The sequence below is a fragment of the Pristiophorus japonicus genome, chromosome 1 (assembly GCF_044704955.1).
Source record: "Pristiophorus japonicus isolate sPriJap1 chromosome 1, sPriJap1.hap1, whole genome shotgun sequence".
In the NCBI taxonomy this organism is placed as follows: Eukaryota; Metazoa; Chordata; class Chondrichthyes; family Pristiophoridae; genus Pristiophorus; species Pristiophorus japonicus.
In genome coordinates, this window is record NC_091977.1 from 106,118,822 (window position 1) to 106,146,083 (window position 27,262).

General features: G+C 44.1%; 1 protein-coding gene across 10 annotated transcripts in view; it reads left to right on the forward strand.

Annotated features, from left to right (window-relative positions):
* agtpbp1 (ATP/GTP binding carboxypeptidase 1) overlaps positions 1–27,262 on the forward strand; it is a 492,848-nt gene that overhangs the window by 113,784 nt on the left and 351,802 nt on the right. For 7 of the 10 annotated variants that reach the window (XM_070882177.1, XM_070882142.1, XM_070882182.1 and 4 more), the window contains one exon: positions 19,208–19,240. The exons of 1 other annotated variant lie outside the window; for it this stretch is intronic. In XM_070882177.1, the coding sequence (XP_070738278.1) occupies positions 19,208–19,240 (33 nt within the window). Of the gene's footprint in view, positions 1–5,891; positions 5,945–19,207; positions 19,241–27,262 lie in introns of those variants that run through there. 2 more of the 10 variants (XM_070882206.1, XM_070882161.1) reach the window with 2 other exon arrangements.

Here is a 27,262-nt window from a genome sequence, read left to right on the forward strand (position 1 = left end):
TTGTGGTAAAAACTGGCAATTTTCCGAGAACTGGAGAACACACATATCTGAACCATAGGGCCATTCCCCAGATGTTGCGCTTGGGGAACAATTCCTCATGGCAGTGTACGAGGACAGATACCCTCAGCGCAGTAAGTGCTGAACTCCTAATTCCACAGGAGCATAAATTTTTTCCTATTTTGGAGACTGCACTACACATGCTAACGTCGTTGCACCACAAAAATTATATAACTTCATTATAATTAGTCCCACAACAGATTCCTCGTACTCTGCTTTTGATGAATCTGCCGTTGCCATCTATGGTTCAGCAGGGAGGCTGTTACAGAGTTGTGCCTTCGATTGAAATATGATCTGGATACTATATATAGAGCAGATAGCTCTCCAGAAATCACAGAAAAGGACACCACATCCCTCTGAGTCCCAGCACTTACAAGTCTCTCACCTCTACTTCTCCGTTCTTCCTACCAAAGTAGATATTTTCACACTTCCCCGCATTATACTCCTATCTGCTACTTTCTTGCCCACTTAACCTGCCTATATCCGTTTGCAGCCTTTTTATGTCGTCCTCACAGTTTACTTTCCCACTTAGCTTTGTATTGTTAACAAACTTGGATATATTGCACTCGATCCCCTCATCTAAGTTATTGATATAGATTGCAAATAGCCGAGGCCCAAGCTCTGATCCTTGCGGTACCCCACTAGTTGCAGCCTGCCATCCTGAAAATGATCCGTTTATTCCTACTCTCTATTTTCTATCTTTTAACCAATCCTGAATCCATGCTGATATATTACCCCCAATCCAATGAGCCCGAATCTTATGTAACAAGCTATTGGGCTCACGTTGCGGACCCCGCTAGAACGGCACACATCGGAGAGGCCCGCCTAATTTGTAGAACAGAAATTGCGCCAAATACTTACCTTGCGATTCTCCAATATCTGTAGGCCGGTTTCGAGCTGGGTGCGGCGCAGCAGGAGCTGCTGGGGGCGGAGTTACAGCCCTGCGCCAAAAACAGTGCTGGCAGCTGCATGCGTGCGCAGTAGCTCCTGGCCCTCCCAGCGCGACCTGTCTCCAGGTGACGACCCTATCCCTGGCCGAAGGGACGTCGCCCCTATCCTGGGCCGAGTGCCCTGACAGCCCTTACCTCAGCGGCGGCGGGGCCTGCTCGCCCGGCATCTCGCTGGGGGTGAGCCCCGCCCGAAGTCCTCGGCGGCGGCCCGGCATTTCCTGGGTGCGGGTCCCACCCAAAGTGGCGGCGAGGCCTGGTCGACGGCGGGCCTCGCCTGACCGGATTCTCCTGGGGAGGGGGGCCAGTCCCAGCATGCTGTTGGAGTGCTCCCGGTGCTGCAGTAGGTGAGTAGAAACTTGATTTTTTATTTATTGATTGATTTAATTATTTTTTAAATTCTTAAATTTTTTTTGATTGATTTATTGGTTGATTTATTGACTTATTTATCATTTATTATTGATGATGGCTCTTTATTTGTCAAAGTGAAGTGTTTAATGCTTGTAAACTTGCCCCCCGATCTCTCGTTCCCTACGCCTAATTTCCGAAGTGTAGGCAGGGTTTTTCTGAGCGAACAAAAATCTACACTTACTCCATTTTAAGTTAGTTTGGAGTAAGTTTTCACTGCCTAAACTTGCAAAACAGGCGTAAGTGGCTGGACACGCCCTCCTTTGAAAAAGAAACTGTTCTAAAATGAAACTATTCTAACTCACTAGAACTAGAGCAAACTAAATGCCGAGAATTGCAATTTCTAAAATGCTCCATTCTAAACTAGTTGCTCCAAAAAAATAGGAGCAACTCAGGCCAAAACTTGAGCCCATTGTGTGGCATCTTATCAAATGCCTTCTGAAAAGCCAAATATACTACACCCACTGGTTCCCCATTATTTACCCTGCTAATTACACCCTCAAACATCTCTTAATAGGTTTGTCAAACTCCATTTCCTTTTCATAAGACAGTGTTGACTGCCTAATCATATTGGACCAAAAATTGCAGTCAGTGGGGTACCGGAGCATGCCTCAAGCCCGCAAAAGAAATACGCACCTACCTGATGGCGGTGATGCTGCGAAAACTTGCGGCATGAGGATGCGAGGTGGAGGGCAGTGTAATGGCCCATAGATGCCGGGGATGCAGGTGTGTGGCAATGTCCCTGGGATCACGTGGGCCTGGTCCTCCAATCACAAAATAGATTTTGATTTTTAAACATTTCCAAAGGGAATCCCATAATAAGATGTAATGGAATCCCGAAATCTGATTCAGTTACAATTTAAAAAATTAGAATTTAATTCGTAACTAGCTTCATTCTGCCAACCTCACTAAAAAATTTTCTGATCATTTTCAACATCATTAAAACTCTAATCCAGGCCAATATTTGCAGAAGCTCATTTGATACAGTGTATGTGTATAATTTCCAATATGAAAATGTTCCAATCATACCTGAGGTATCCCTTACGCCAATGCAAACAAGCCCAACTATAACATTTCCGTGCATAATTTCTGGCCAGTTAAGGGGCAAGTAGCCCAACTCAGCGCCAACAATTGCTTTTTCATGGCCTGTGTGGATGGCCTGTCAACGCGTACGTTGACGAACCGCAAGTTCCAGATTTCGCGCATGCGCAAGTGCATGCGGAAATCCCAAACTTGCTGTGGATTTGAAAGGAGGTCACTGTCCTACTGATGGCAAAATCCGGGCCATTGTGCTTTTCCAAGTGCCCTGTTAACACATCCTTAATAATAGGTACAGGTTGAACCTCCCTGATCCAGAATTCTCTATCCGGAACCACTCCTCGTCCAGAACTGCCCCGCACTAGGTGGCGCACGTGTAGAACTCTGACATGAACAAATTGAAGTCTTTCCTCGCTGCCGATTCCCGCAATCGCTGGCCTGACCCTGCGATCCACCGTTCCCCCCCCCCCCCCCCCCCCCAATGATCTCTCTACCACAAACCTAGCCACAAGCCAGCCAGCTCCGCTATCCCCTTGCTCAGTACCTGTACCATCCAATTTAACGTGACCACCCGTGATCCAGAAAAATCCCTTATCCAGAACAGGCCAGGTCCCCAGGGTTCCGGATAAGGGAGGTTCAATACTACTACTGATATCAGGCTAACTGGCCTATGGTTCCCTATTTTCTCTCTCCCTCCTTTCTTGAACAGCGGGATTACGTTTGCTACCTTCCAAACCACGGGGATCATTCTAGAATCTAGGGAATTCTGGAATTTGAAAACCAGTGCATCCATTATCTCTGTAGCCATCTCTCTTTTAAAACGCTAGTATGTAGCTTTCAGGTTCAGGGGATTTGTCAGCTTTAATGCCATTTATTTTTTCCAGTTCTTCACTTTCTTTACTGTTTCGTTACTAATAATTACAGTTCTTAATTTTCATTAGACCCTTGATTCCCCACAATTTCTGCTAATGTGATGATGTAGTGTTTGCAGAAAGTGTATATTTAATTGGCAGCACTCGCTACCTAAAAATGGTTTTCTATTCATTTATTTTAGATATAAATACAATGAATCAATTTTCCCAGTTACTATTGTAATGGAGTTATATAATTTTATCTTCACTAATGGTAATAACTGACGTGTATGCTTTTACACATAACCTTATTTCCATTATTGTACGGCAGCTAGTCAGATGGACTTTAGTGTAAATGGCAGTAGTATGGGAAATAAAATACATTTTTATTTTTAAAAAAAAGCCTGGAATCATTTATGTTGACGTGTTATCATAATTTTGGCAAGGAAAGAGCCTCTCATCATATTTGTCAGTGCTGCATGTAATAATGCAACAACATTTTCAACGTGAATTATATCTTAAATTTACAAATTGGGGCAAAGTTTTACCTGCATGTTTTCACTGATTACAATGGTCTTTTAACATTGCTATTGTAAATATTTTATTTTATTAATATTAAACTAATAGTATTCCTCAATTTTCAGGAGACCTTCACTTTTAAAACCATTCCATGGTGGTACAGGTGCAGCGTCGAGAATCCGGAATTCCAGAATCCAGAATGTTCGAGAATCCGGACTCTGGACCGATCGGTGGCAGGGTTGTCCGGAATCCATAAAATGTTCCGGAATCTGTACCCGACGACCCTGCTGACCTCTGGGCCCTGCCACTGCCTGACCTCGGGCCTTGCCTCGCCCCACCGCCGCTGCCCTTACCTTGGGGCTTCCTCGCTGGCCCGCCCAAATACCTCCTTGGCGGGGCCTGCCCGCCCACCCGACAACATCCTCGGCGTGGCCCGCCCGACGACATCTTCCTTGGTGGGGGTGGGCAGCCTGAACAGGTCTTCGGCGGGAATCCCCCTCCCCCCCCCCCCCCCCCCCCCTTCTGACGTTCCGAAATCCAGAAATACCCGAACCTGGGCTTGGGTGTTTCCGGATTCGTCACACCAGAAAACAAATTGAAAGCCAGGAATCCGGAATGGCCTTGGTCCCGAGGGTTATGGATTTTAGGCGGTGCACCTGTATCCGCTGTACATACTGGGAGCTCAATGTTACAGGTCTAAATATGGAGGTCAACAATCAGATTTCAGCTCCGAGCATTCATATCAGGGCTTAAAGTCATCATTTTGGCATCAGAATCTTTTGAATAATCAAACCTTTCGGAACAGAGCATCACTCGCACCCCAGCACCTGCATGAGGATTTTTTTTTAAAGCATTCTAACACATCTTTGTGGGTAGGTTTTGTTTTTTCCCCAAAAGCATGTCATTTTAAATGTATTGATTATGATATAAATTTTATTTTTGTGCAAATATATTTGGTGTGTGAGGAAACAACGTATTGTTGAAAGGATTTAAGTAAATTTTCCAGTTTTGTGGAACTTGCTGGTTCATGAATGATGGTGCTGAAAAACAATTCAATAATTTGGTTAATTTTTGTGGTTGCTGGTTTTGATTTGTAGATTTTCTTACCTGTCTCATCCATCCCTTTTACAATAAAGGCCAAGATACCATTAGCCTTCCTGATCACTTGCTGTACTTGCATACTATCCTTTTGTGTTTCATGCACATGTACCTCCAGGTCCTGCTGTACTGCAGCACTTTGCAATATTTCTCCATTTAAATAATAACTTGCTCTTTAATTTTTTTCTGCCAAAGTGCATGTCCTCACACTTTCAAACATTATACTCCAACTGCCAAATTTTTGCCCACTCATTTAGTCTGTCTATGTCCTTTTGCAGATTTTTTGTGACCTCCTCACACATTGCTTTTCCTCCCATCTTTGTATCGTCAGCAAATTTGGCTACGTTACACTCAGTCCCTTCTTCCAAGTCATTAATATAGATTGTAAATAGTTGGGGTCCCAGCACTGATCCCTGCGGCACCCCACTAGTTACTGGGAACTATGAGAAGTTTCTGCTGGGAATAAAATAGAGTTATAGAATATCAGACCCATAACTGTTGATTGCAATATCAAATATCTTGTGTGTGCGTGTATGGGAGGTATCAGATGTTCTCTGCACATTCTTTTAAAGTTTTTTTGGCACCATGACAATATCTCGACAAGTTGGAAATAAAATTTGTTGAGTCAACTGTCCATATAGTTTACTAGGTCATGTTTATTTCCAAAACAAAGTTCTCTGACCTCTGCTGTGTCTTTGGCAACTTATTAAAAAGTAATGATTCAGTGGTTGTTGGTAGTGTGCATCGTCAAAATTAATCTGACAGTCTGCAACAGAGATGGCCAGCTCTTTTGACAGAAAATACACTTCGAGCCCCAGATACCTCATCCACAACTATACTCCACAGGAACGTAAGCACCAAACTAAGTTGGGATTGTTTAGAGCTTGTATTTTCAGTAACATGAAACATGTTTTTGAAAAACAGCACAAAACTGAAGTTAGAAATAATTCTGTGTTTGTAACTTTAAACCAATTGTCTCGAAAGATTATGCAATAATGCCAAGGAAGTGGTAACTAAGAAATTAAGGTAAATTATGGTGCAAAACATTTAGATGTTGTGTTGCTTACTTGTCTTTGCATGAGCCTACTAGGAACATTTTGCACATGAAGCGACATCCCTTAATTTAGCTTACTGTGGTTGTGTTTTCTGCAGTAGCTATCATTCAAGTACCTACTTTAGCAATGTTGTAAAATTTATGGGAATATGCATATTTCTCATTTCAGTATCTGCCATATAACATGGGAATAAGTCCAAATTAGTATCGGAAAAATTAATTGGATATATCCACTAGCTTTTCAAGAGATGATGTCAGTGACTTCATGTATGTTTTATGCGTGATATGCTCTTGTATTTTTTTTAAAAAGCAACTTTCTCCCATAGCTTTTGTGTTATTTTCCTTGCAGTAGACTCACTCACCTTCTCTTTCCATGTTCATTGTGCTATTCAAACATTGTGTTTGACTTGTTGGTAGAACTTGTTTTTCTCTTTTCCATTGCATAAGGTCAAAATCACGGGATTTCAAGCACCGCATTAGATGCTTGAGTGTATCACCATTGAGTCGTCAAGTAAAGTCCATCGATACATATTGTAAACGCAGTATGAATGGGTGCTTTTTCTCCCCTCCTGTCCTGAAGATGCCAACTCTGGTAGAGCATGGATTCATAGATGCCAGAAGCGTCCTGTTACCTCAACCATGTAACATTTTGGCCCCAAGTTTCCACACGCGGCGAAAAAGGCGCACCTCAGAGCTGGGCGCCTGTTTTTCGTGTCGAAAACAGCGCCTGAAAAGAAAATGCGGTATTTTCGAGCTCCTTGGAGCTCTATGTCTGCTTGGAGCGGCGCACAGGGGGCGGAGCCTACCACTCGCGCCGATTTTGTAAGTAGGAGGGGGCGGGTACAATTTAAATGAGGCTTTTGGTGCTGGCAACCCTGCGCGTGCGCGTTGGAGCGTTCGCGCAGTCTGAAGTAAACATTGGCACTCGGCCATTTTTAAAAGTGCTGCAGAAAAAGTGAAGATTTGTTTCTTGGACCCCTGCAAAGGCGTGTATTTTAATTTTCTTGATATTTCTGTGTGTGAGGGAGTGCTTTTAGCAGCACTGCTGAATAAATCACCTGCTGAAATCAGTGAGTTCAGCTTTTCACTGCTAAACTTGCAGAACTGGTGCCTGCAAATTAAGGACTGTGTGTTTGGAGAAATAAAAGTGCCAATTCAACTTTGCAATGGATCAACTTCCATCAAGAACAAGGAATTTCTTGCATGAGGAAGCAAACCATTGCATAATATGTGGTGCACCCATTCTGCAAATTTAAATATAAAGATGTCGATGTGGCTGCCTCTCCCTGTCCAAATGGCCTCAGTCAGTCCCCCTCACAGCTCGAAGGCTGCTGCTGCTCCCGACCAGCCACTGACGCCGCTGCAATCCCATGGCCGAATGGCCTCAAGTCCGTCCGGGTGCTGCATCTTCGCGGGGAATGAAGGCCTGCCTCAAGCACTGCAGCTCAGCTGGAAGGCTGCTTGCTGCCTGCCCCTGCCGTCGAGAGACACTGACGCCACACCCCTGCCTTAAGCACTGCAGCTCAGCTCGAAGGCTGCTGCTGCTCCCGGCCAGCCACTGACGCCGCTGCAATCCCATGGCCGAATGGCCTCAAGTCCGTCTGGGTGCTGCATCTTCGCGGGGAATGAAGGCCTGCCTCAAGCACCGCAGCTCAGCTGGAAGGCTGCTTGCTGCCTGCCCCTGCCGTCGAGAGACACTGACGCCACACCACTGCCTGAAAGGCCTGCCTGAAGCACTTTCACACAGGTAGGAACATGGTTTATTTAATCTTTTCTTTGCTTATAAATTTTTATTCAGGTTGGATTTATTTGTATAATATTTGTATAAGTATAACTAAGGATTGATTGTAGAATTTAATGACTTCCCTTCCCCCCCTCCCCCCCCCACCTCGTTCCCGACGCCTAATTTGTAACCTGCGCCTGATTTTTTAAAGTGTAGACAAGGTTTTTTCAAGCGTACAAAAATCTTCACTTGCTCCATTCTAAGTTAGTTTGGAGTACGTTTTCACTGTGGAAACTTTCAAATCAGGCGTCAGTGGCCGGACACGCCCCCTTTTGAAAAAAAAATTCTGTTCCAAAGTGAAACTGTTCTACCTGACTAGAACTGCAGAAAACTAAATGTGGAGAATTCCGATTTCTAAGATACTCCGTTCTACACCAGTTGCTCCTAAAAATCAGGAGCAAATCATGTGGAAACTTGGGGCCAATAAGTGTGAGCCTAGATAGTGAGCATTGCAGGCTATTTGACTCATAAGAACATAAGAATTAGGAACAGGAGGAGGCCATCTAGCCCCTCGAGCCTGCTCCACCAGTCAACAAGATCATGGCTGATCTGGCCGTGGACTCAGCTCTACTTACCCGCCTGCTCCCCGTAACCCTTAATTCCCTTATTGGTTAAAAATCTATCTATCTGTGATTTGAAAACATTCAATGAGCTAGCCTCAACTGCTTCCTTGGGCAGAAAATTCCACAGATTCACAACCCTCTGGGAGAAGAAATTCCTTCTCAACTCGGTTTTAAATTGGCTCCCCCGTATTTTGAGGCTGTGTCCCCTAGTTCTAGTCTCCCCGACCAGTGGAAACAACCTCACTGCCTCTATCTTGTCCATCCCTTTCATTATTTTAAATGTTTCGATAAGATCACCCCTCATCCTTCTGAACTCCAACGAGTAAAGACCCAGTCTACTCAATCTACCATCATAAGGTAGCCCCCTCATCTCCGGAATCAGCCTAGTACATAAGAACATAAGAATTAGGAACAGGAGTAGGCCATCTAGCCCCTCGAGCCTGCTCCGCCATTCAACAAGATCATGGCTGATCTGGCCCTGGACTCAGCTCCACTTACCCGCCCGCTCCCCGTAACCCTTAATTCCCTTATTGGTTAAAAATCTATCTGTGATTTGAATACATTCAATGAGCTAGCCTCAACTGCTTCCTTGGGCAGAGAATTCCACAGATTCACAACCTCTGGGAGAAGAAATTCCTTCTCAACTCGGTTTTAAATTGGCTCCCCCGTATTTTGAGGCTGTGCCTCCTAGTTCTAGTCTCCCCGACCAGTGGAAACAACCTCTCTGCCTTTATCTTGTCTATCCCTTTCATTATTTTAAATGTTTCTATAAGATCACCCCTCATCCTTCTGAACTCCGAATAAAGACCCAGTCTACTCAATCTATCATCATAAGGTAACCCCCTCATCTCCGGAATCAGCCTAGTGAATCGTCTCTGTACCCCCTCCAAAACTAGTATATCCTTCCTCAAGTCAGGTGACCAAAATGCACGCAGTACTCCAGGTGCGGCCTCACCAATACCCTGTACAGCTGCAGCAGGACCTCCCTGCTTTTGTACTCCATCCCTCTCACAATGAAGGCCAACATTCCATTCGCCTTCCTGATTACCTGCTGCACCTGCAAACGAACTTTTTGGGATTCATGCACAAGGACCCCCAGGTCCCTCTGCACCACAGCATGTTGTAATTTCTCCCCATTCAAATAATATTCCCTTTTACTGTTTTTTTTTCCCCCCAAGGTGGATGACCTCACACTTTCCGACATTGTATTCCATCTGCCAAACCTTAGCCCATTCACTTAACCTATCTAAATCTCTTTGCAGCCTCTCTGTGTCCTCTACACAACCCGCTTTCCCACTAATCTTTGTGTCATCTGCAAATTTTGTTACACCACACTCTGTCCCCTCTTCCAGGTCATCTATGTATATTGTAAACAGTTGTGGTCCCAGCACCGATCCCTGTGGCACACCACTAACCACCGATTGCCAACCTGAAAAGGACCCATTTATCCCGACTCTGCTTTCTGTTAGTTAGCCAATTCTCTATCCATGCATATACATTTCCTCTGAGTCTGGGTAACTTTATCTTCTGCAGTAACCTTTTGTGTGGCACCTTATCGAATGCCTTTTGAAAATCCAAATACACCACATTCACCGGTACACCTCTATCCACCATGCTCGTTATATCCTCAAAGAATTCCAGTAAATTAGTTAAACATGATTTCCCCTTCATGAATCCATGTTGCATCTGCTTGATTGCACTATTCCTATCTAGATGTCTCACTATTTCTTCCTTAATGATAGCTTCAAGCATTTTCCCCACTACAGATGTTAAACTAACCGGCCTATAGTTACCTGCCTTTTGTCTGTCTCCTTTTTTAAACAGAGGCGTTACATTAGCTGCTTTCCAATCCGATGGTACCTCCCCAGAGTTCAGAGAATTTTGGTAGATTATAACGAATGCATCTGCTATAACTTCCGCCATCTCTTTTAATACCCTGGGATGCATTTCATCAGGACCAGGGGACTTGTCTACCTTGAGTCCCATTAGCCAGTCCAGCACTACCTCCCGATTGATAGTGATTGTCTCAAGGTCCTCCCTTCCCACATTCCCGTGACCAGCAATTTTTGGCATGGTTTTTGTGTCTTCCACTGTGAAGACCGAAGCAAAATAATTGTTTAAGGTCTCAGCCATTTCCACATTTCCCATTATTAAATCCCCCTTCTCATCTTCTCAGGGATCAACATTTATTTTAGTCACTCTTTTCCGTTTTATATATCGGTAAAAGCTTTTACTATCTGTTTTTATGTTTTGCGCAAGTTTACTTTCATAATCTATCTTTCCTTTCTTTATTGCTTTCTTAGTCATTCTTTGGTGTCGTTTAAAATTTTCGCTGACACTTTCCAGCAGCAACCCGTGTATAAGAATCAGGAGTAGGAACTTTGGTTTACTTTTTTTTTTAATCCCTCCCTTACTCAAGTCAATTGTAGCTGCCTTGCTGCTGCCTTGATAGAGGACCTAATTCACTACATAGAACTTGGAATCTTACTGATTTATGCTACACTGGGCCGTGCCATTGTCCACTCAGCTGTTTGGAGGATATGCGATTTTGCTGTCATGGTTTCTCTTTTTGAACTTATTAAAACCCAATGCTCAAGAATTCATCTACTGCAGGGGTTACACTCAGGCATTAAAGATGAGAAGATGCCACTGAAGTGAGCAGTGTGTACAGAATAGTCCCGGAACCTGAGAGATTTGGCTGCGCATCTTGATTTAAGGAGTGCAGTATTTCATCTGCATCACTTTGGCATTGATTGGAATGAGATGGCCCTTGGAGCTGGTTCAGGAGGCTGGGTGCAGAGCAGGATGTGGTCAGTGCTGGTTGCTACTGACTATGCACCAGTTAGCATTTTCGATGCTGATTGCTCCTGACTGGTTCTACTTTCAACAAAGTGCAAAATTACACCCATGATAGCATTGCTCCAATATCTTTCATTGAATCATAGAAAATTAAGACACAGAAGGAAGCCATTCGGCCCAGCGTGTCGGTGGAAAAAGAGCTACCCAGTCTAATCCCATCTTCCAGCACTAGGTCCGTAGCCCTGTAGCTTACGGCTCTTTAAGTGCACATCCAAGTAATTTTTAAATGTGATGAGGGTTTCTGCCTCTATCACCCTTTCAGGCAGTGAGCTCCAGACTCCCACCGCCCTCTGGGTGAAGAAATGTTTCCTCATCTTCCTCTAATACTTCTACCAACTAATTTAAATCTATGCCCCCTGGTTATTGACCCCTCTGCTAAGGGAAATAGGTGGTCAGAGCCTCTGCAATTTCCTCCCTTGCTTCTCTTAATAGCCTCGGATATATTTCATCTGGTCCTGGCGATTTATCTACTTTCAAGGATGCTAAACCCCTTAATAGAAACATAGAAACATAGAAAATAGGTGCAGGAGTAGGCCATTTGGCCCTTTGTGCCTGCACCACCATTCAATATGATCATGGCTGATCATGCAACTTCAGTACCCCATTCCTGCTTTCTCTTCATACCCATTGATCCCTTTAGCTGTAAGGGCCACATCTAACTCCCTTTTGAATATATCTAACGAACTGGCCTCAACAACATTCTGTGATAGAGAATTCCACAGGTTCACAATTCTCTGAATGAAGAAGTTTCTCCTCATCTCGGTCCTAAATGGCTTACCCCTTATCCTTAGACTGTGACCCCTGGTTCTGGACTTCCCCAACATCAGGAACATTCTTCCTGCATCTAATCTGTCCAATCCCGTCAGAATTTTATATGTTTTTATGAGATCCCCTCTCATTCTTCTAAACTCCAGTGAATATAAGCCTAGTCGATCCAGTCTTTCTTCATATGTCAGTCCTGCCATCCCGGGAATCAGTCTGGTGAACCTTTGCTGCACTCCCTCAATAACAGGAATGTCCTTCCTCTGATTAAGAGACCAAAACTGTACACAATATTCAAGGTGTGGCCTCACCAAGACCCTGTACAACTGCGGTAAGACCTCCCTGCTCCTATACACAAATCCTCTCACTATGAAGGCCAACATGCCATTTGCCGCCTTCACCGCCTGCTGTACCTGCATGCCAACTTTCAATGACTGATGTACCATGACACCCAGGTCTCATTGCATCTCCCCTTTTCCTAATCTGTCACCATTCAGATAATATCCTGCCTTCCTGTTTTTGCCCCCAAAGTGGATAACCTCACATTTATCAACATTATACAGCATCTGCCATGCATTTCCCCACTCACCTAACCTGTCCAAATCACCCTGCAGCCTCTTAGCATCCTCCTCGCAGCTCACACCGCCACCTAGCTTAGTGTCATCTGCAAACTTGGAGATATTACATTCAATTCCTTCATCCAAATCATTAATGTATATTGTAAATAGCTCAGGTCCCAGCACTGAACCATGTAGTACCCCACTAGTCACTGCCTGCCATTCTGAAAAGGAACCGTTTATTCTTACTCTTTGCTTCCTGTCAGCCAACCAGTTCTCTATCCATGTCCATACATTACCCCCAGTACCATGTGCTTTAATTTTGCACACTAATCTCTTGTGTGGGACCTTGTCAAAAGCCTTTTGAAAGTCCAAATACATCACATCCACTGGTTCTCCTTGTCCACTCTACTAGTTACATCCTCAAAAAATTCCAGAAGAATTGTCAAGCATGATTTCCCTTTCATAAATCCGTGCTGACTTGGACTGATCCTGTCACTGCTGTCCAAATGCGCTGCTATTACATCCTTAATAATTGATTCCAACATTTTCCCCACTAACGATGGCAGGCTAATTCCCTGTTTTCTCTCTTCCCTCCTTTTTTAAAAGTGGTGTTACATTAGCTACCCTCCAAACCATAGGAACTGATCCAGAGTCTATAAAATGTTGGAAAATGACCACCAATGCATCCACTATTTCTAAGGCCACTTCCTTAAGTACTCTGGGATGCAGACTATCAGGCCCTAGAGATTTATCGGCCTTCAATACCATCAATTTCCCTATCACAATTTCCTGACTAATAAGCATTTGCTTCAGTTCCTCCTTCTCGCTAGACCCTCGGTCCCCTAGTATTTCCAGAAGGTTATTTGTGTCTTCCTTAGTGAAGACAGAACCAAAGTATTTGTTCAGTTGATCTGATATTTCTTTGTTTCCCATTATAAATTCACCTGATTCTGACTGCAAGGGACTTACATTTGTCTTCACTAATCTTTTTCTCTTCACAAACCAATAGAAGCTTTTGCAGTCAGTGATACTTCCTCTCTTACTATGTTTAACCCGTCCAATATTTCACGATCTTCATCCTGAACTTCAACGTCTGCATCGTCCCCCTCTTTTGTAAAGACAGCCACAAAGTATTCATTTAGTACCTTACCCACATCCTCCCCCTCCCCACACACATCACCATTTTGGTCCCTAATAAGCCCTAGTCTTTCCTCAGTGATCCTCTTGCTCTTTATGTTATTGTAAAACATCTTTGTGTTTTCTTTGATTCTACTTGCCAGTATTTTTTCATGCCCTCTTTTTGCTTTCCTAATTTCCTTCTTAATTTCACCCCTGCACTATCTATACTCTTCTCGGCTTTCTGCAGTATTGAGCTCACGATATCTGATACAGGCTTCCCTTTTTTGCCTTATCTTACCCTGTATGCACCTTGTCATCTGGGCAGTTCTACCCTTTCTCTTTGTGGAAACATGTTTACCCTGAATTACATGTCTTCTTCTTAGGCAGTCCCTTGGAGTTGAGGATGACTTTCTTTCACACTAATGAGTTCTAAGGTGACTGATGAGTCCAATGCGGGACCTACAGTCTCTTGTCACAGGTGGGGCAGACGGTGGTTGGAGGCACAGGTGGGTGGGGCACTTGGGTTGTCGTGCGCTCCTTCCGCTGTTTGCGCTTGGCTTCCGTGTGCTCCCAGCGAAGAGACTTGAGGTCTTCGCCGCCTTTCCAGATGCTTCTCTTCCATTTTGAATGGTCTTGGGCCAGGGATTCCAGGTGCCGATTGGGATGTTGCACTTTTTCAAAGAGACTTTGAGGGTGTCCTTGAAGCGTTTCCTCTGCCCACCTGGGACTCGCTGCCCATGTCGGAGCTCTGAGTAGAGCGCTTGTGTTGGGAGTCTAGTATCAGGCATGTAGACGATGTGGCCCATCCATCGGAGCTGATCGAGCATGGCCAATGCTTCGATGCTGGGGATGTTGGCCTGAGCGAGAACACTGACATTGGTGAGCAAATCTTGCCAATAGATTTGCAGGATCTTGCAGGGGCAGCGTTGGTGGTACTTCTCCAGTGCTTTGAGGCGCCTGCTGTCATAGTCCATGTCTCTGAAGCATATTACATGAACTTCATTCCCTAACACTAAATCCAGAGCTGCCCCCTATTAGTTGGGCTTGCTACGTATTTGCTAAAAGAGTTTTCCAGAATGCAATTTAGGAATTCTGTGCCCTCTGTACTTTTTACACTGGTAGTATCCCAGTTAATATTATTGTAATTGAAATCCCCCACTATTACTGCCCTATTGTTTTTGCACTTCTTCGAAATTTGCCCACAAATTTGTTCTTCTATCTCCCTTAGACTGTTTGGGGGTCTATAGTACACTCCCAGCAGTGTGATTGCCCCTTTTTTGTTCTTTAGTTCAACCCATATGGCCTCATTTGATGATCCCGCTAACATATCATCCCTCCTCACAGCTGTAATTGTTTCTTTAATCAATACTGCGACTTCCCTCCTTTTTTATCCCCCTCTCTATCTTGCCTGAAAACCATGTAACCAGGAATGGTGAGCTGCCATTCCTACTCTTCCTTCAGCCATATCTCCGTAATGGCTATAATATCGTAATCTATCTGTGTGTGCCCTTAGCTCATCTGCCTTATTTGTTAGACTCCTTTCCTTAAAGTATATACCATTTAGCATTGCTAAAACTGCCTTGTTGTCTATTTTTTGGCCTTTGTTTCCTCTGCCGTCCAAATTCGTTTACTAATTTTCTGTCTTTCATTTCCAGCTTGACTTCTTTTCCTTCTAACATTGCTCTCAGGTTTCCATCCCCCTGCCAAGCTAGTTTAAACTCTCCCCAACACCACTAGCAAACCCCCCAGCGAGGATTTTGGTCCCGGCTCTGTTCACAGGTCCCACCTCCCCCAGAAACGGTCCTAATGACTCAGGAATCTAAAGCCCTCCCTCCTGCACCAGCCACGTATTCATCCGTTTTATCCTTCTTTTTCTGTACTCACTAGCACGTGGCACCCGGAGTAATCCAGAGAGTGCTACCTATTGGGTCCTGATTTTTAATCTAGCTCCCTAAAATGTGCCTGCAGGACCTCATCCCTCTTTCTAATTATGTCATTGGTGCCGATATGGACCACGGCCTCTGGCTGTTCACCCTCCCCCTTCAGAATGTCCTGCAGCCGCTCAGTGACATCCTTGATCCTAGTACCAGGGAGGCAACATACCATCCTGGAGTCACATCTGCGGCCGCAGATACGCCTGTCTGCTACCCTAACTATCGAATCCCCTACTACTATAGCTCTTCCACTCTTCTTCCTCCCCGCCCCCCCCACCCCCCTGTGCAGCTTGGCCACCTGGACTTGGCTCAGGCTGCACTCCCCAGAGGAACCAGTACTCAGAACAGAATACTGGTTGGAGAGCGAGATGCACTCAGGGAACTCCTGCACTACCTGCCTGGTCCTCCTCTTCTGTCTGGCCGTCACCCATTCCCTTTGGTATTGGCTAATGTAAAACACAAAGAGGCTCCTGTACCAATCAGGGCTGAGTGCGGCAAACAATGAAATGGAAGAGGGCAGCTGCTTCAGATCTTCTGGCAAGGATGCTATTTTATTCTGGACTCTTCAGTTGAAAAATGGCCACTGAACTCGAGTCCATCTGGCGTCTGACTGGTCTAGTTATGAATTGCCCGATCTGGCTGTGTTGGATACTGCTGTATCTTAGCCAAATAATTCTTAAGGGCGACGACCTCTCGAGGCTCCTTTCTCCATGATGAATCACCTCCTCGAACCCCTTTCACCCAACACCTCCAGTCCCAACTTCATTACCAAGTGTAAATATGAAATTCTCAGGCAGCTGCTTCTGCCGCTACTTTCTCTCCCCACTACTCCAGACCTTTCCCCAGTATCCCACCCTCCCGACCTCTAATTCCCTGTCAGTCTGCAATTCCTCTCCATCTCAACTTCTGCCCTATCAAGAAAATTTGTCTCTCACGAGACCCCATCCTGCTACCTTAATCTCATCAACATCTGACCACTTAACTACCCCTCAATACATGCTAACATTCTAAATGGCTGTCTTTACTCATGCACCATCCCTCTATCTTTCGAAGTGTCTGTCATCATTCCGCTCCTCAAAAAGTTTACTTTCAACATCTCTGTCCTCTCTAACTGTCCCATTTCTAATATTCCTTTCCTCCTTAAGGGCCTTAAATATTGTTGTGAGCTCCATTTCTATCTCTCTCAAAACTCTCAAAAAAAGTAATGAATGATATCCTTAGTGACTGTGTCCATGGTGCACTAACCCTCCTTTGTCTCCTTAGCCCTTTAACAGCATTCTATTGAATCAACCATGGTCTCATCTTTGTTGACCAGCTCTGTGGCTGACCTTGTGTGAGTCCACTCCTATTTTCCCAAATACAGCAGTGCATCTCCAGCAATGACTTTTCTCTCTGATCCACACTGTCCCCTGCAGAGTCCTCTAAGGATCTATCCTTGGCCACTTCCTCATCTACATGCACGGAGCCAGCATCACATACATGCTGATGACACTCAGCTCTACCTCTCCGCCATTCCTCTCAATACCATGAGCACCTCAAGTTGTTGATTAGTTCTATTCATCACCAAGACGACTTACTTGCATCTCTACAACATTGCCTGCCTCTGCACCGCCCGCCACCGCCCCCCATCTCCACAACTGTTAAAACAGTTATCTACGTTTTATCACCTTTCACTTAATTTGTCAATGTCTTCCATGCCAGTCTCCCATCCGCCACGTTCCATAAAATCCAAGTTCTTCAAAAATTGCCCTTCACTCCTGGACTCACTGACGTACATTGGCTTCATGTCCTCATGCATTATGTTTAAAATACTCATCTTTGTCTTTAAAATTCCTCAGCTAATCCTAATCGCAGAATCCTTCTCCGGCCCTATATCCCTTCTCACACTCTTTGCTCCTCTGAATGGCCTTTTTTTTCATCCCGGCCTCTCTTTGCTCACCATTGGTGGCAGAGCCTTTAGCCTTCTTACTCTCTCTGGAATTCCCTTCCTAAACTCTGACTCTCCACATCTCTCTCCACCTTTGAAAAAGTTTGCTTTGAGAATATTATTCATCACCATAGGCAGTCCCTTGAATCGAGGATGACTTGCTTCCATGCCAAAAAAGGATGAGTTCATAGGTGTTTCAATGAAGGACCTAATATTTCAGGTCTTGAACTACATCCTGAAGGGTGGAAGATGCCTGTGCGTGGATTTTTTTTACATGAAGTGGCCGTTGCACACCAGCCACCACATGGGCGTGACAGAGCTAGTTCTTGGTCCAGTGGCAAGGGTTATTCAAGACGACTGGAGACCTGCTCTGCTGCACGGACCTAGTGCGCACACACATCGCAGTGTGGGCTAGCCCTTGCTGCTCCTGTTGTTAACCAAGCATTCACCAGTTGTGCCATTTCCATCCCCTATAAACTACCTTGGGCAGTTTGCTACAATAAAGGTTACTATATAAATACAAATTGTTGTCCTCCAGCTGCAAAGAACTGGATAGAGCATAAAGAGTGGTCTCCCTCCTTACTATCTATTAGGCTCAATACCGAGTTTGTGCAGTCTTCAGGGGAGGAGGCAGTCTGTAGAAGGAACTCCGTTTAGCATTGGGGTCCAAGGCTAGCATCAAAGGGAATCACTCCATCTATGAGTTGGCATAGAGCATTTCCAATTTGTTGCCAATTGTTAGGGTGGCAATGCAAGAGTAAGGACCTTTAATATTTGTTTCAGTGATGTAGATGGAAGTAATTAAAAACCATATGATTGAAGGTATCACGTGGGTCTAATATCATACTATATTTCAACAACTTGCAAATCTGACTGGAAATAAAGCCACTTGTGTGCTATGGACGTGTTGGGTTCCTGGCTGTTGAACCTTGGCTTTGGACCAGGAGTTGTAAGGTATCCTGTGATCAGTATCAGTATAAAGGTTATATAAAATAAATGTTACACTTGAACTGTTTAGGCTCCTTGCTTCTTCCATGGTGTTACAAGATCCCAATTTACATTTATTGATGAGGCTGCTGCCCAAGGCAATCGATCACCTCAGCTGCCCAAGGAAACAGTGGCCTTTTAATGGCTGTATGGCAGTAAAAGAATAGTAAATGTAGTACTTGGATTTTAACTCCTGATCCGTTTTGTTACCACCAGGCATAGGAAGTTATGGTGTCATACTGGATCTAATGCCATACTCCACCGTATGAGCTTATCTTTGTTGTAGGAAATAAGAAATTATATCTATATGTAAATGAATATGATCTATATTTTATATAGGTTGCAATGTTACTTTACCCATTTCACATTCTTTCTTATTGCAGAGTTGGTTGAGTCATTTAAATTTTTATTTTAAAAATAACTTAAAATGCAAATGGAAGTGAGAGAGTGATTGTCACATTGAGTTAGGTAGAGATTCAAGTTAAGTAGATGGGCTTCTGTTTCACTTGCATTCTTAAAGTCTTTCCTGTTTAGAGAAAAATAGTTTAACAAGTATCAAGCTCTGGAGCAAGGTCTCCACAGGTTCGATCAGCATAGTGCCCCTACTCGTGTAATACATTAATCCTATCTGCTCTACATTGCAAATGTTAATTCAAAGTGACTTTGGTTTAAGTCAGTATATATAGGCATTGCAGTCGCACAAATCTTTGACCATTTTTAATCTGCTTATGTTTTGTCTAGCAGCATTCCCTTTCTCAGTCCTACAAGCATCAGGTAGGATTCTGTTTTGGAATTAATTTTAGTGACTACATAGCATCACGCCTTTTAGCACTGGTATTATAGTAATTTAACTTTATTTATTCGCGTATTCTATCAGTTTTGAATTTGGTGATGAGAAAACGGAATTGGTAACATGCTGAACATACAGTACCGTTTGAGATTAATTAGACAGCTGCATGGTGATGACGCAAAGAAATGGCAATTGAAATGACACGGATCAATTCAAAGGCAAAAAGTGACTTTGTCTAGCTCTGTTCGGCCAAATGTTTTCACATGCTATGAGTGGGTTGAATGCTTAGAGAGAAAAGCAAAAAAACTGCACATGTTGGAAATGAAACAAAAACATAGAATAGAGGAAACATTCAGTAGGCCAGGCAGCATCTGTGGAAGGAACAGATCTGTTTCAGGTGTGGACATTTCATCAAAACTTTTTGACAAAGGGTACACACGCAAAATGTTACCTTTTTTTTTTCTCCACAGATGCTGCCTGATCTGATTTTATTCCCGCATTTTCTGTGGATATTTTATTTGTAGTCCTGCATCTCCCAGTTATTTTCTAACCGAGCACAGTTCCACTGTGATTGAATGGTCGATAGAGTTTAATGGTTTCACTCATACATTAAGAATTCATGCATCATACAAACTATTAATGTTAATGTTGAAGTCCGATTGGATTTGAGTTTCCAGTACAGTGGATCACTGCAAAATATTTCTGCAATGGAATTGCTGTACCTTTATAGCACTTTACGAACATTTTGTACACTTTTGATTTGCATATATTCAGTTGCTGAAATTTATTAAATGTCAATTATTATTGTCTTGTATGACTGCTCCTGGGAAGGATCACAAAAATGATGTTTGCGACTCTAGCTTTATCAACTGCAAAGTTGTTAAATTAATACTTGCATCTGTTGTTTACATTTTCCTTATGCCAGTAACTGTTCCATGTATGTCAGCATTGTTGTCATTCCATGCTTATTTTTGAAACGCGACTACATTTGAAAGTGATGTGAGATCAAAACGTGCTGGGTGCAAGTTCAACACTCCGAAGTAGCTGATCAAGTACAGTTTTATTTATAAAATATTCCTCACTCCTCGCAAATGAGGGATCACCAACAGGAGCAGTTTAAGCCGCTTTCACTCCCTGGTCCATTAAGAGTACCTGTAATGGAGACTGCCAGTATGTCAGGATTGTTAGAAATTGCCATACTAGTCAGTTTGTGGCAATTTCTAACCTCAAGTGTTTGTACAACATAAATTTACGAGCAGTGTAAGCAGCTACTGAGTTGCTAACAAATAGCCATCCAATATCGGGCCAAATCTAACATCTCTAACTACCCTGCTTTACCGATGGAAGATGTTTTAAAAACATAGAAACATAGAAAATAGGTGCAGGAGCAGATCATTTGGCCCTTCGAGCCTTCACCGCCATTCAATATGATCATGACTGATCATGCAACCTCAGTACCCCACCCCTGCCTTCTCTCCATACCCGCTGATCCCTTTAGCCGTAAGGGCCACATCTAACTCCCTTTTGAATATGTCCAATGAACTGAACTCCACAACTTTCTGTGGCAGAGAATTCCACAGGTTCACAACTCTCTGGGTGAAAAAGTTTCTCCTCATCACGGTCCTATATGGCTTACCCCTTATGCTTAGACTGTGTCCCCTGGTTCTGGACTTCCCCAACATCGGGAACATTCTTCCTGCATCTAACCTGTCCAGTCCCATCAGAATTTTATACGTTTCTATGAGATCCCCTCTCATTCTTCTAAATTCCAGTGAGTATAAGCCAAGCTGATCCAGTCTTTCCTCATATGTCAGTCCTGCCATCCCGGGAATCAGTCTGGTGAACCTTCGCTGCACTCCCTCAATAGCAAGCACATCCTTCCTCGGATTAGGAGACCATAACTGCACACAATACTCAAGGTGTGGTCTCACCAAGGCCCTGTACAACTGCAGCAAGACCTCCCTGCTCCTATACTCAAATCCCCTCGCTATGCAGGCCAGCATGCCATTTGCTTTCTTTACTGCATGCCTACCTTCAATGACTGATGTACCATGACACCCAGGTTTCGTTGCACCTCCCCTTTTATGAATCCTTCACCATTGAGATAATAATCTGCCTTCCTGTTTTTGCCACCAAAGTGGATAACCTCACATTTATCCACATTATACTGCATCTGCCATGCATTTGCCCATTCACCTAACCTGTCCAGGTCCCCCTGCAGCCTCTTAGCATCCTCCTCACAGCTCGCCCTGCCACCCAGCTTCGTGTCATCTGCAAACTTGGAGATATTACATTCAATTCCTTCGTCTAAATCATTAATGTATATTATAAATAGCTGGGGTCCCAGCTTTGAACCCTGTGGCACCCCACTAGTCACTGCCTGCCATTCTGGAAACTATCTAGTTATTCCCACTCTTTGCTTCCTGTCTGCCAACCAGTTCTCTATCCACGTCAATACATTACCCCCAATACCATGTGCCGTAATTTTGCACACTAATCTCTTGTGTGGGACCTTGTCAAAAGCCTTTTGAAAGTCCAAATACACCACATCCACTGGTTCTCCCTTGTCCACTCGACCAGTTACATCCTCAAAAAATTCTAGAAGATTTGCCAAGCATGATTTCCCTTCCATAAATCCATGCTGACTTGGACTGATCCTGTCACTGCTTTCCAAATGCGCTGCTATTACATCTTTAATAATTCATTCCAGCATTTTCCCCACCACCGATGTCAGGCTAACCGGTCTATAATTCCCTGTTTTCTCTCTCCCTCCTTTTTTTAAAATAGTGGGGTTACATTAGCTACCCTCTAATCCATAGGAACTGATCCTGAGTCCATGGAATGTTGGAAAATGATCACCAAAGCATCAACTATTTCTATGGCCACTTCCTTATGTACTCTGGGATGCAGACGATCAGGCCCTGGGGATTTATCAGCCTACAGTCCCTTCAATTTCCCTAACACCATTTCCTGACTAATAAGGATTTCCCTCAGTTCCCCCTTCTCGCTAGACCCTCGCTCCTCTTGTATTTTCGGGAGGTTATTCGGGACTTCCTTAGTGAAGATAGAACCAAAGTATTTGCTCAATTGATCTGACTGCAAGGGACCTGCGTAGTCTTCACTAATCTTTTTCTCTTCACATATCTATAGAAGCTTTTGCAGACAGTTTTTATGTTCCCTGCAAGTTTACTCTCATACTCTATTTTCCCCTTCCTAATTAAACCCTTAGTCTTCCTCTGCTGAATTCTAAATTTCTCCCAGTCCTCAGATTTGCTGCTTTTTCTGGCCAATTTATATGCTTCTTCCTTGGATTTAACACTTTCCCTTATTTCCCTTGTTAGCCACGGCTGTGCCACCTTCCCTTTTCTATTTTTACGCCACAGAGGGATGTACAATTGTTGTAATTCATCCATGTGATCTTTAAATGTCTGCCATTGCCAATGCACCGTCAACCCTTTAAGTATCATTCTCCAGTCCATCCTAGTCCATTCACGTCTCATACCATCAAAGTTTTCTTTCTTTAACTTCAGAACCCTAGTCTCTGAATTAACTGTGTCACTCTCCATCTTAATGAAGAATTCTACCATATTATGGTCACGCTTCCCCAAGGGGCCTCGCACGACCAGATTGCTAATTAATCCCCTCTCGTTACACAAGACCCAGTCTAGGATGGCCTGCTCTCTCGTTGGTTCCTCGACATATTGGTCTAGAAAACCATCCCTTATACACTCCAGGAAATCCTCCTCCACAATATTGCTACCAGTTTGGTTAGCCCAATCAATATGTAGATTAAAGTCACCAATGATAACTGCTGTACCCTCATTGCGTGCGTCCCTAATTTCCTGTTTGATGCCATCCCCAACCACCCTACTACTGTTTGGTGGTCTGTACACAACTCCCACTAACATTTTCTGCCCTTTGGTATTTCGCAGCTCTACCCATATAGATTCCACATCATCCACGCTAATGTCCTTCCTTACTATTGCGTTAATCCCCACTTTAACTAATAACGCTACGCCACCTCCTTTTCCTTCCTGTCTAGATTAGTGAAGATTAGTCCCTTGCAGTCAGATTCAGGTGAATTTATAATGGAGAGCAATAAAATGGCAGACCAGTTGAACAAATACTTTGATTCTGTCTTCACGAAGGAAGACACAAAAAACCTTCCAGAAATACTAGGGGACCGAGAGTCTAGTGAGAAGGAGGAACTGAAGGAAATCCTTATTAGGCGGGAAATTGTGTTAGCGAAATTGATGGGATTGAAGGCCGATAAATCCAGGGTCTTGATAGTCTGCATCCCAGAGTATTTAAGGAAGTGGCCCTAGAAATAGTGGATGCATTAATCATTTTCCAACAGTCTATCAACTCTGGATCAGTTCCTATGGACTGGAGGGTAGCTAATGTAACCCCACTTTTTTAAAAAAAAGGAGGGAGAGAGAAAACGGGGAATTATAGACCGGTTAGCCTGACATCGGTAGTGGGGAAAATGTTGGAATCAATTATTAAAGATAAAGTAGCAGCGCATTTGGAAAGCAATGACCGGATCGGTCCAAGTCAGCATGGATTTATGAGAGGGAAATCATGCTTGACAAATCTGGAATTTTTTGAGGATGTAACTAGTAGAGTGGACAAGGGAGAACCAGTGGATGTGGTGTATTTGGACTTTCAAAAGGCTTTTGACTAGGTCCCACACAAGAGATTGATGTGCAAAGTTAAAGCACATCGTATTGGGGTTAATGTACTGACGTGGATCGAGAACTGGTTGGCAGGCAGGAAGCAGAGAGTCGGGATAAGCGAGTCCTTTTCAGAATGGCAGGCAGTCCCTAGTGGGGTGCCGCAGGGCTCAGTGCTGGGACCCCAGCTATTTACAATATACATTAATGATTTTGATGAAGGAATTGAGTGTAATCCCCAAGTTTCTAAGCTGGGTGGCGGTGTGAGCTGTGAGGAGGATGCTAAAAGGCTGCAGGGTGATTTGGACAGGTTAGGTGAGTGGGCAAATGCTTGGCAGATGCAGTATAATGTGGATAAATGTGAGATTATCCACTTTGGGGGCAAAAACACGAAGGCAGAATATTATCTGAATGGCGGCAGATTAGGAAAAGGGGAGATGCAATGAGACCTGGGTGTCATGGTACATTAGTCATTGAAACTTGGCATGCAGGTACAGCAGGCGGTGAAGAAGGCAAATGGTATGTTGGCCTTCATAGCTAGGGGATTTGAATATCGGAGCAGAGAGGTCTTACTGCAGTTGTACAGAGCCTTGATGCGGCCTCAGCTGGAATATTGTGTTCAGTTTTGGTCTCCTAATCTGAGGAAGGACGTTCTTGCTATTGAGGGAGTACAGCAAAGGTTCACCAGACTGATTCCCGGGATGGCAGGACTGAAATTTGAGGAGAGACTGGATCGACTGGGCCTGTACTCACTGGAGTTTAGAAGGATGAGAGGGGATCTCATAGAAACATATAAAATTCTGAAGGGACTGGACAGGTTAGATGCAGGAAGAATGTTCCCGATGTTGGGGAAGTCCAGAACCAGGGGACACAGTCTAAGGATAAGGGGTAAGCCATTTAGGACTGAGATGAGGAGAAACTTCTTCACTCAGAGTTGTTAACCTGTGGAATTCCCTACTGCAGAGAGTTGTTTGAACATAAGAACATAAGAATTAGGAACAGGAGTAGGCCATCTAGCCCCTCGAGCCTGCTCCACCATTCAACAAGATCATGGCTGATCTGGCCATGGACTCAGCTCCACTTACCCGCCTGCTCCCCGTAACCCTTAATTCCCTTATTGGTTAAAAATCTATCGATCTGTGACTTGAATACATTCAATGAGCTAGCCTCAACTGATTCCTTAGGCAGAGAATTCCACAGATTCACAATCCTCTGGGGGAAGAAATTCCTTCTCAACTCGGTTTTAAATTGGCTCCCCTGTATTTTGAGGCTGTGCCCCCTAGTTCTAGTCTCCCCGACCAGTGGAAACAACCTCTCTGCCTCTATCTTGTCTATCCCTTTCATTATTTTAAATGTTTCTATAAGATCACCCCTCATCCTTCTGAACTCCCAACGAGTAAAGACCCAGTCTACTCAATCTATCATCATAAGGTATCAGCCTAGTGAATCGTCTCTGTACCCCCTCCAAAGCTAGTATATCCTTCCTTAAGTAAGCTGACCAAAACTGCACGCAGTACTCCAGGTGCGGCCTCACCAATACCCTATACAGTTGCAGCAGGACCTCCCTGCTTTTGTATTCCATCCCTCTCGCAATGAAGGCCAACATTCCATTCGCCTTCCTGATTACCTGCTGCACCTGCAAAGTAACTTTTTGGGATTCATGCACAAGGACCCCCAGGTCCCTCTGCACCGCAGCATGTTGTAATTTCTCCCCATTCAAATAATATTCCCCTTTACTGTTTTTTTTTCCCCCAAGGTGGATGACCTCACACTTTCCGACATTGTATTCCATCTGCCAAACCTTAGCCCATTCGCTTAACCTATCTAAATCTCTTTGCAGCCTCTCTGTGTCCTCTACACAACCCGCTTTCCCACTAATCTTTGTGTCATCTGCAAATTTTGTTACACTACACTCTGTCCCCTCTTCCAGGTCATCTATGTATATTGTAGACAGTTGTGGTCCCAGCACCGATCCCTGTGGCACACCACTAACCACCGATTTCCAACCCGAAAAGGACCCATTTATCCCGACTCTCTGCTTTCTGTTAGCCAGCCAATTCTCTATCCATGCTAATACATTTCCTCTGACTCCGCGTACCTTTTATCTTCTGCAGTAACCTTTTGTGTGGCACCTTATCGAATGCTTTTTGGAAATCTAAATACACCACATCCATCAGTGCACCTCTATCCACCATGCTCGTTATATCCTCAAAGAATTCCAGTAAATTAGTTAAACATGATTTCCCCTTCATGAATCCATGTTGCGTCTGCTTGATTGCACTATTCCTATCTAGATGTCCCGCTATTTCTTCCTTAATGATAGTTTCAAGCATTTTCCCCACTACAGATGTTCAACTAACCGGCCTATAGTTACCTGCCTTTTGTCTGCCCCCTTTTTTAAACAGAGGCGTTACATTAGCTGCTTTCCAATCCGCTGGTACCTCCCCAGAGTCCAGAGAATTTTGGTAGATTATAACGAATGCATCTGCTATAACTTCCATCATCTCTTTTACTACCCTGGGATGCATTTCATCAGGACCAGGGGACTTGTCTACCTTGAGTCCCATTAGCCTGTCCAGCACTACCCCCCTAGTGATAGTTGATGCCAGTCCATTGGATATATTCAAGAGGGAGTTAGATATGACCTTTACGGCTAAAGAGATCAAGGGGTATGGAGAGAAAGCAGGAAAGGAGTACTGAGGTGAATGATCAGCCATGATCTTATTGAATGGTGGTGCAGGCTCGAAGGGCCGAATGGCCTACTCCTGCACCTATTTTCTATGTTTCTATATATCCTTCCTGAATGTTGAATACCCCTGGATGTTGAGTTCCCAGCCTTGGTTTTAGGTAGAACCACCCCCTTCTGTGACATCAGGAAGCTAGAGATGCAGGAACGCAGAGCTCTTGGAGTGTTGTAGGGCTGGAAAACGTTACACAGATTGGGAGGGGCGAGGCCATGAAGGGATTTGAAGATAAAGAAGAAAATTTTAAATTGAAGGTGTTGGCAGACTGGGAGCCAGTGTGGGTCAGCGAGCACGGGGGTGATGGGTGAATGGCAGATGGTGCAAGTTAGAATATGTTCAGCGGGGACTTGAAGAGTAGAAGATGGGAGGCCGGCCAGGAGAGCATTGGAATAGATAGGTCTGGCGGTTACATAGGCATGGATGAGGTTTTCACCAGAAGAAGGGCTGAGGCAGCAGCAGAGACCGATGATGTTACAGAGATGGAAGTAGGCAGTCTTTGTGATTGAGAGGGTATGTGGTCACAAACTCAGCTTGGTATCAAATAGGATGGTGAGGTTGGGAACAGTAGGCTTCATCCTGAGACAGTGAC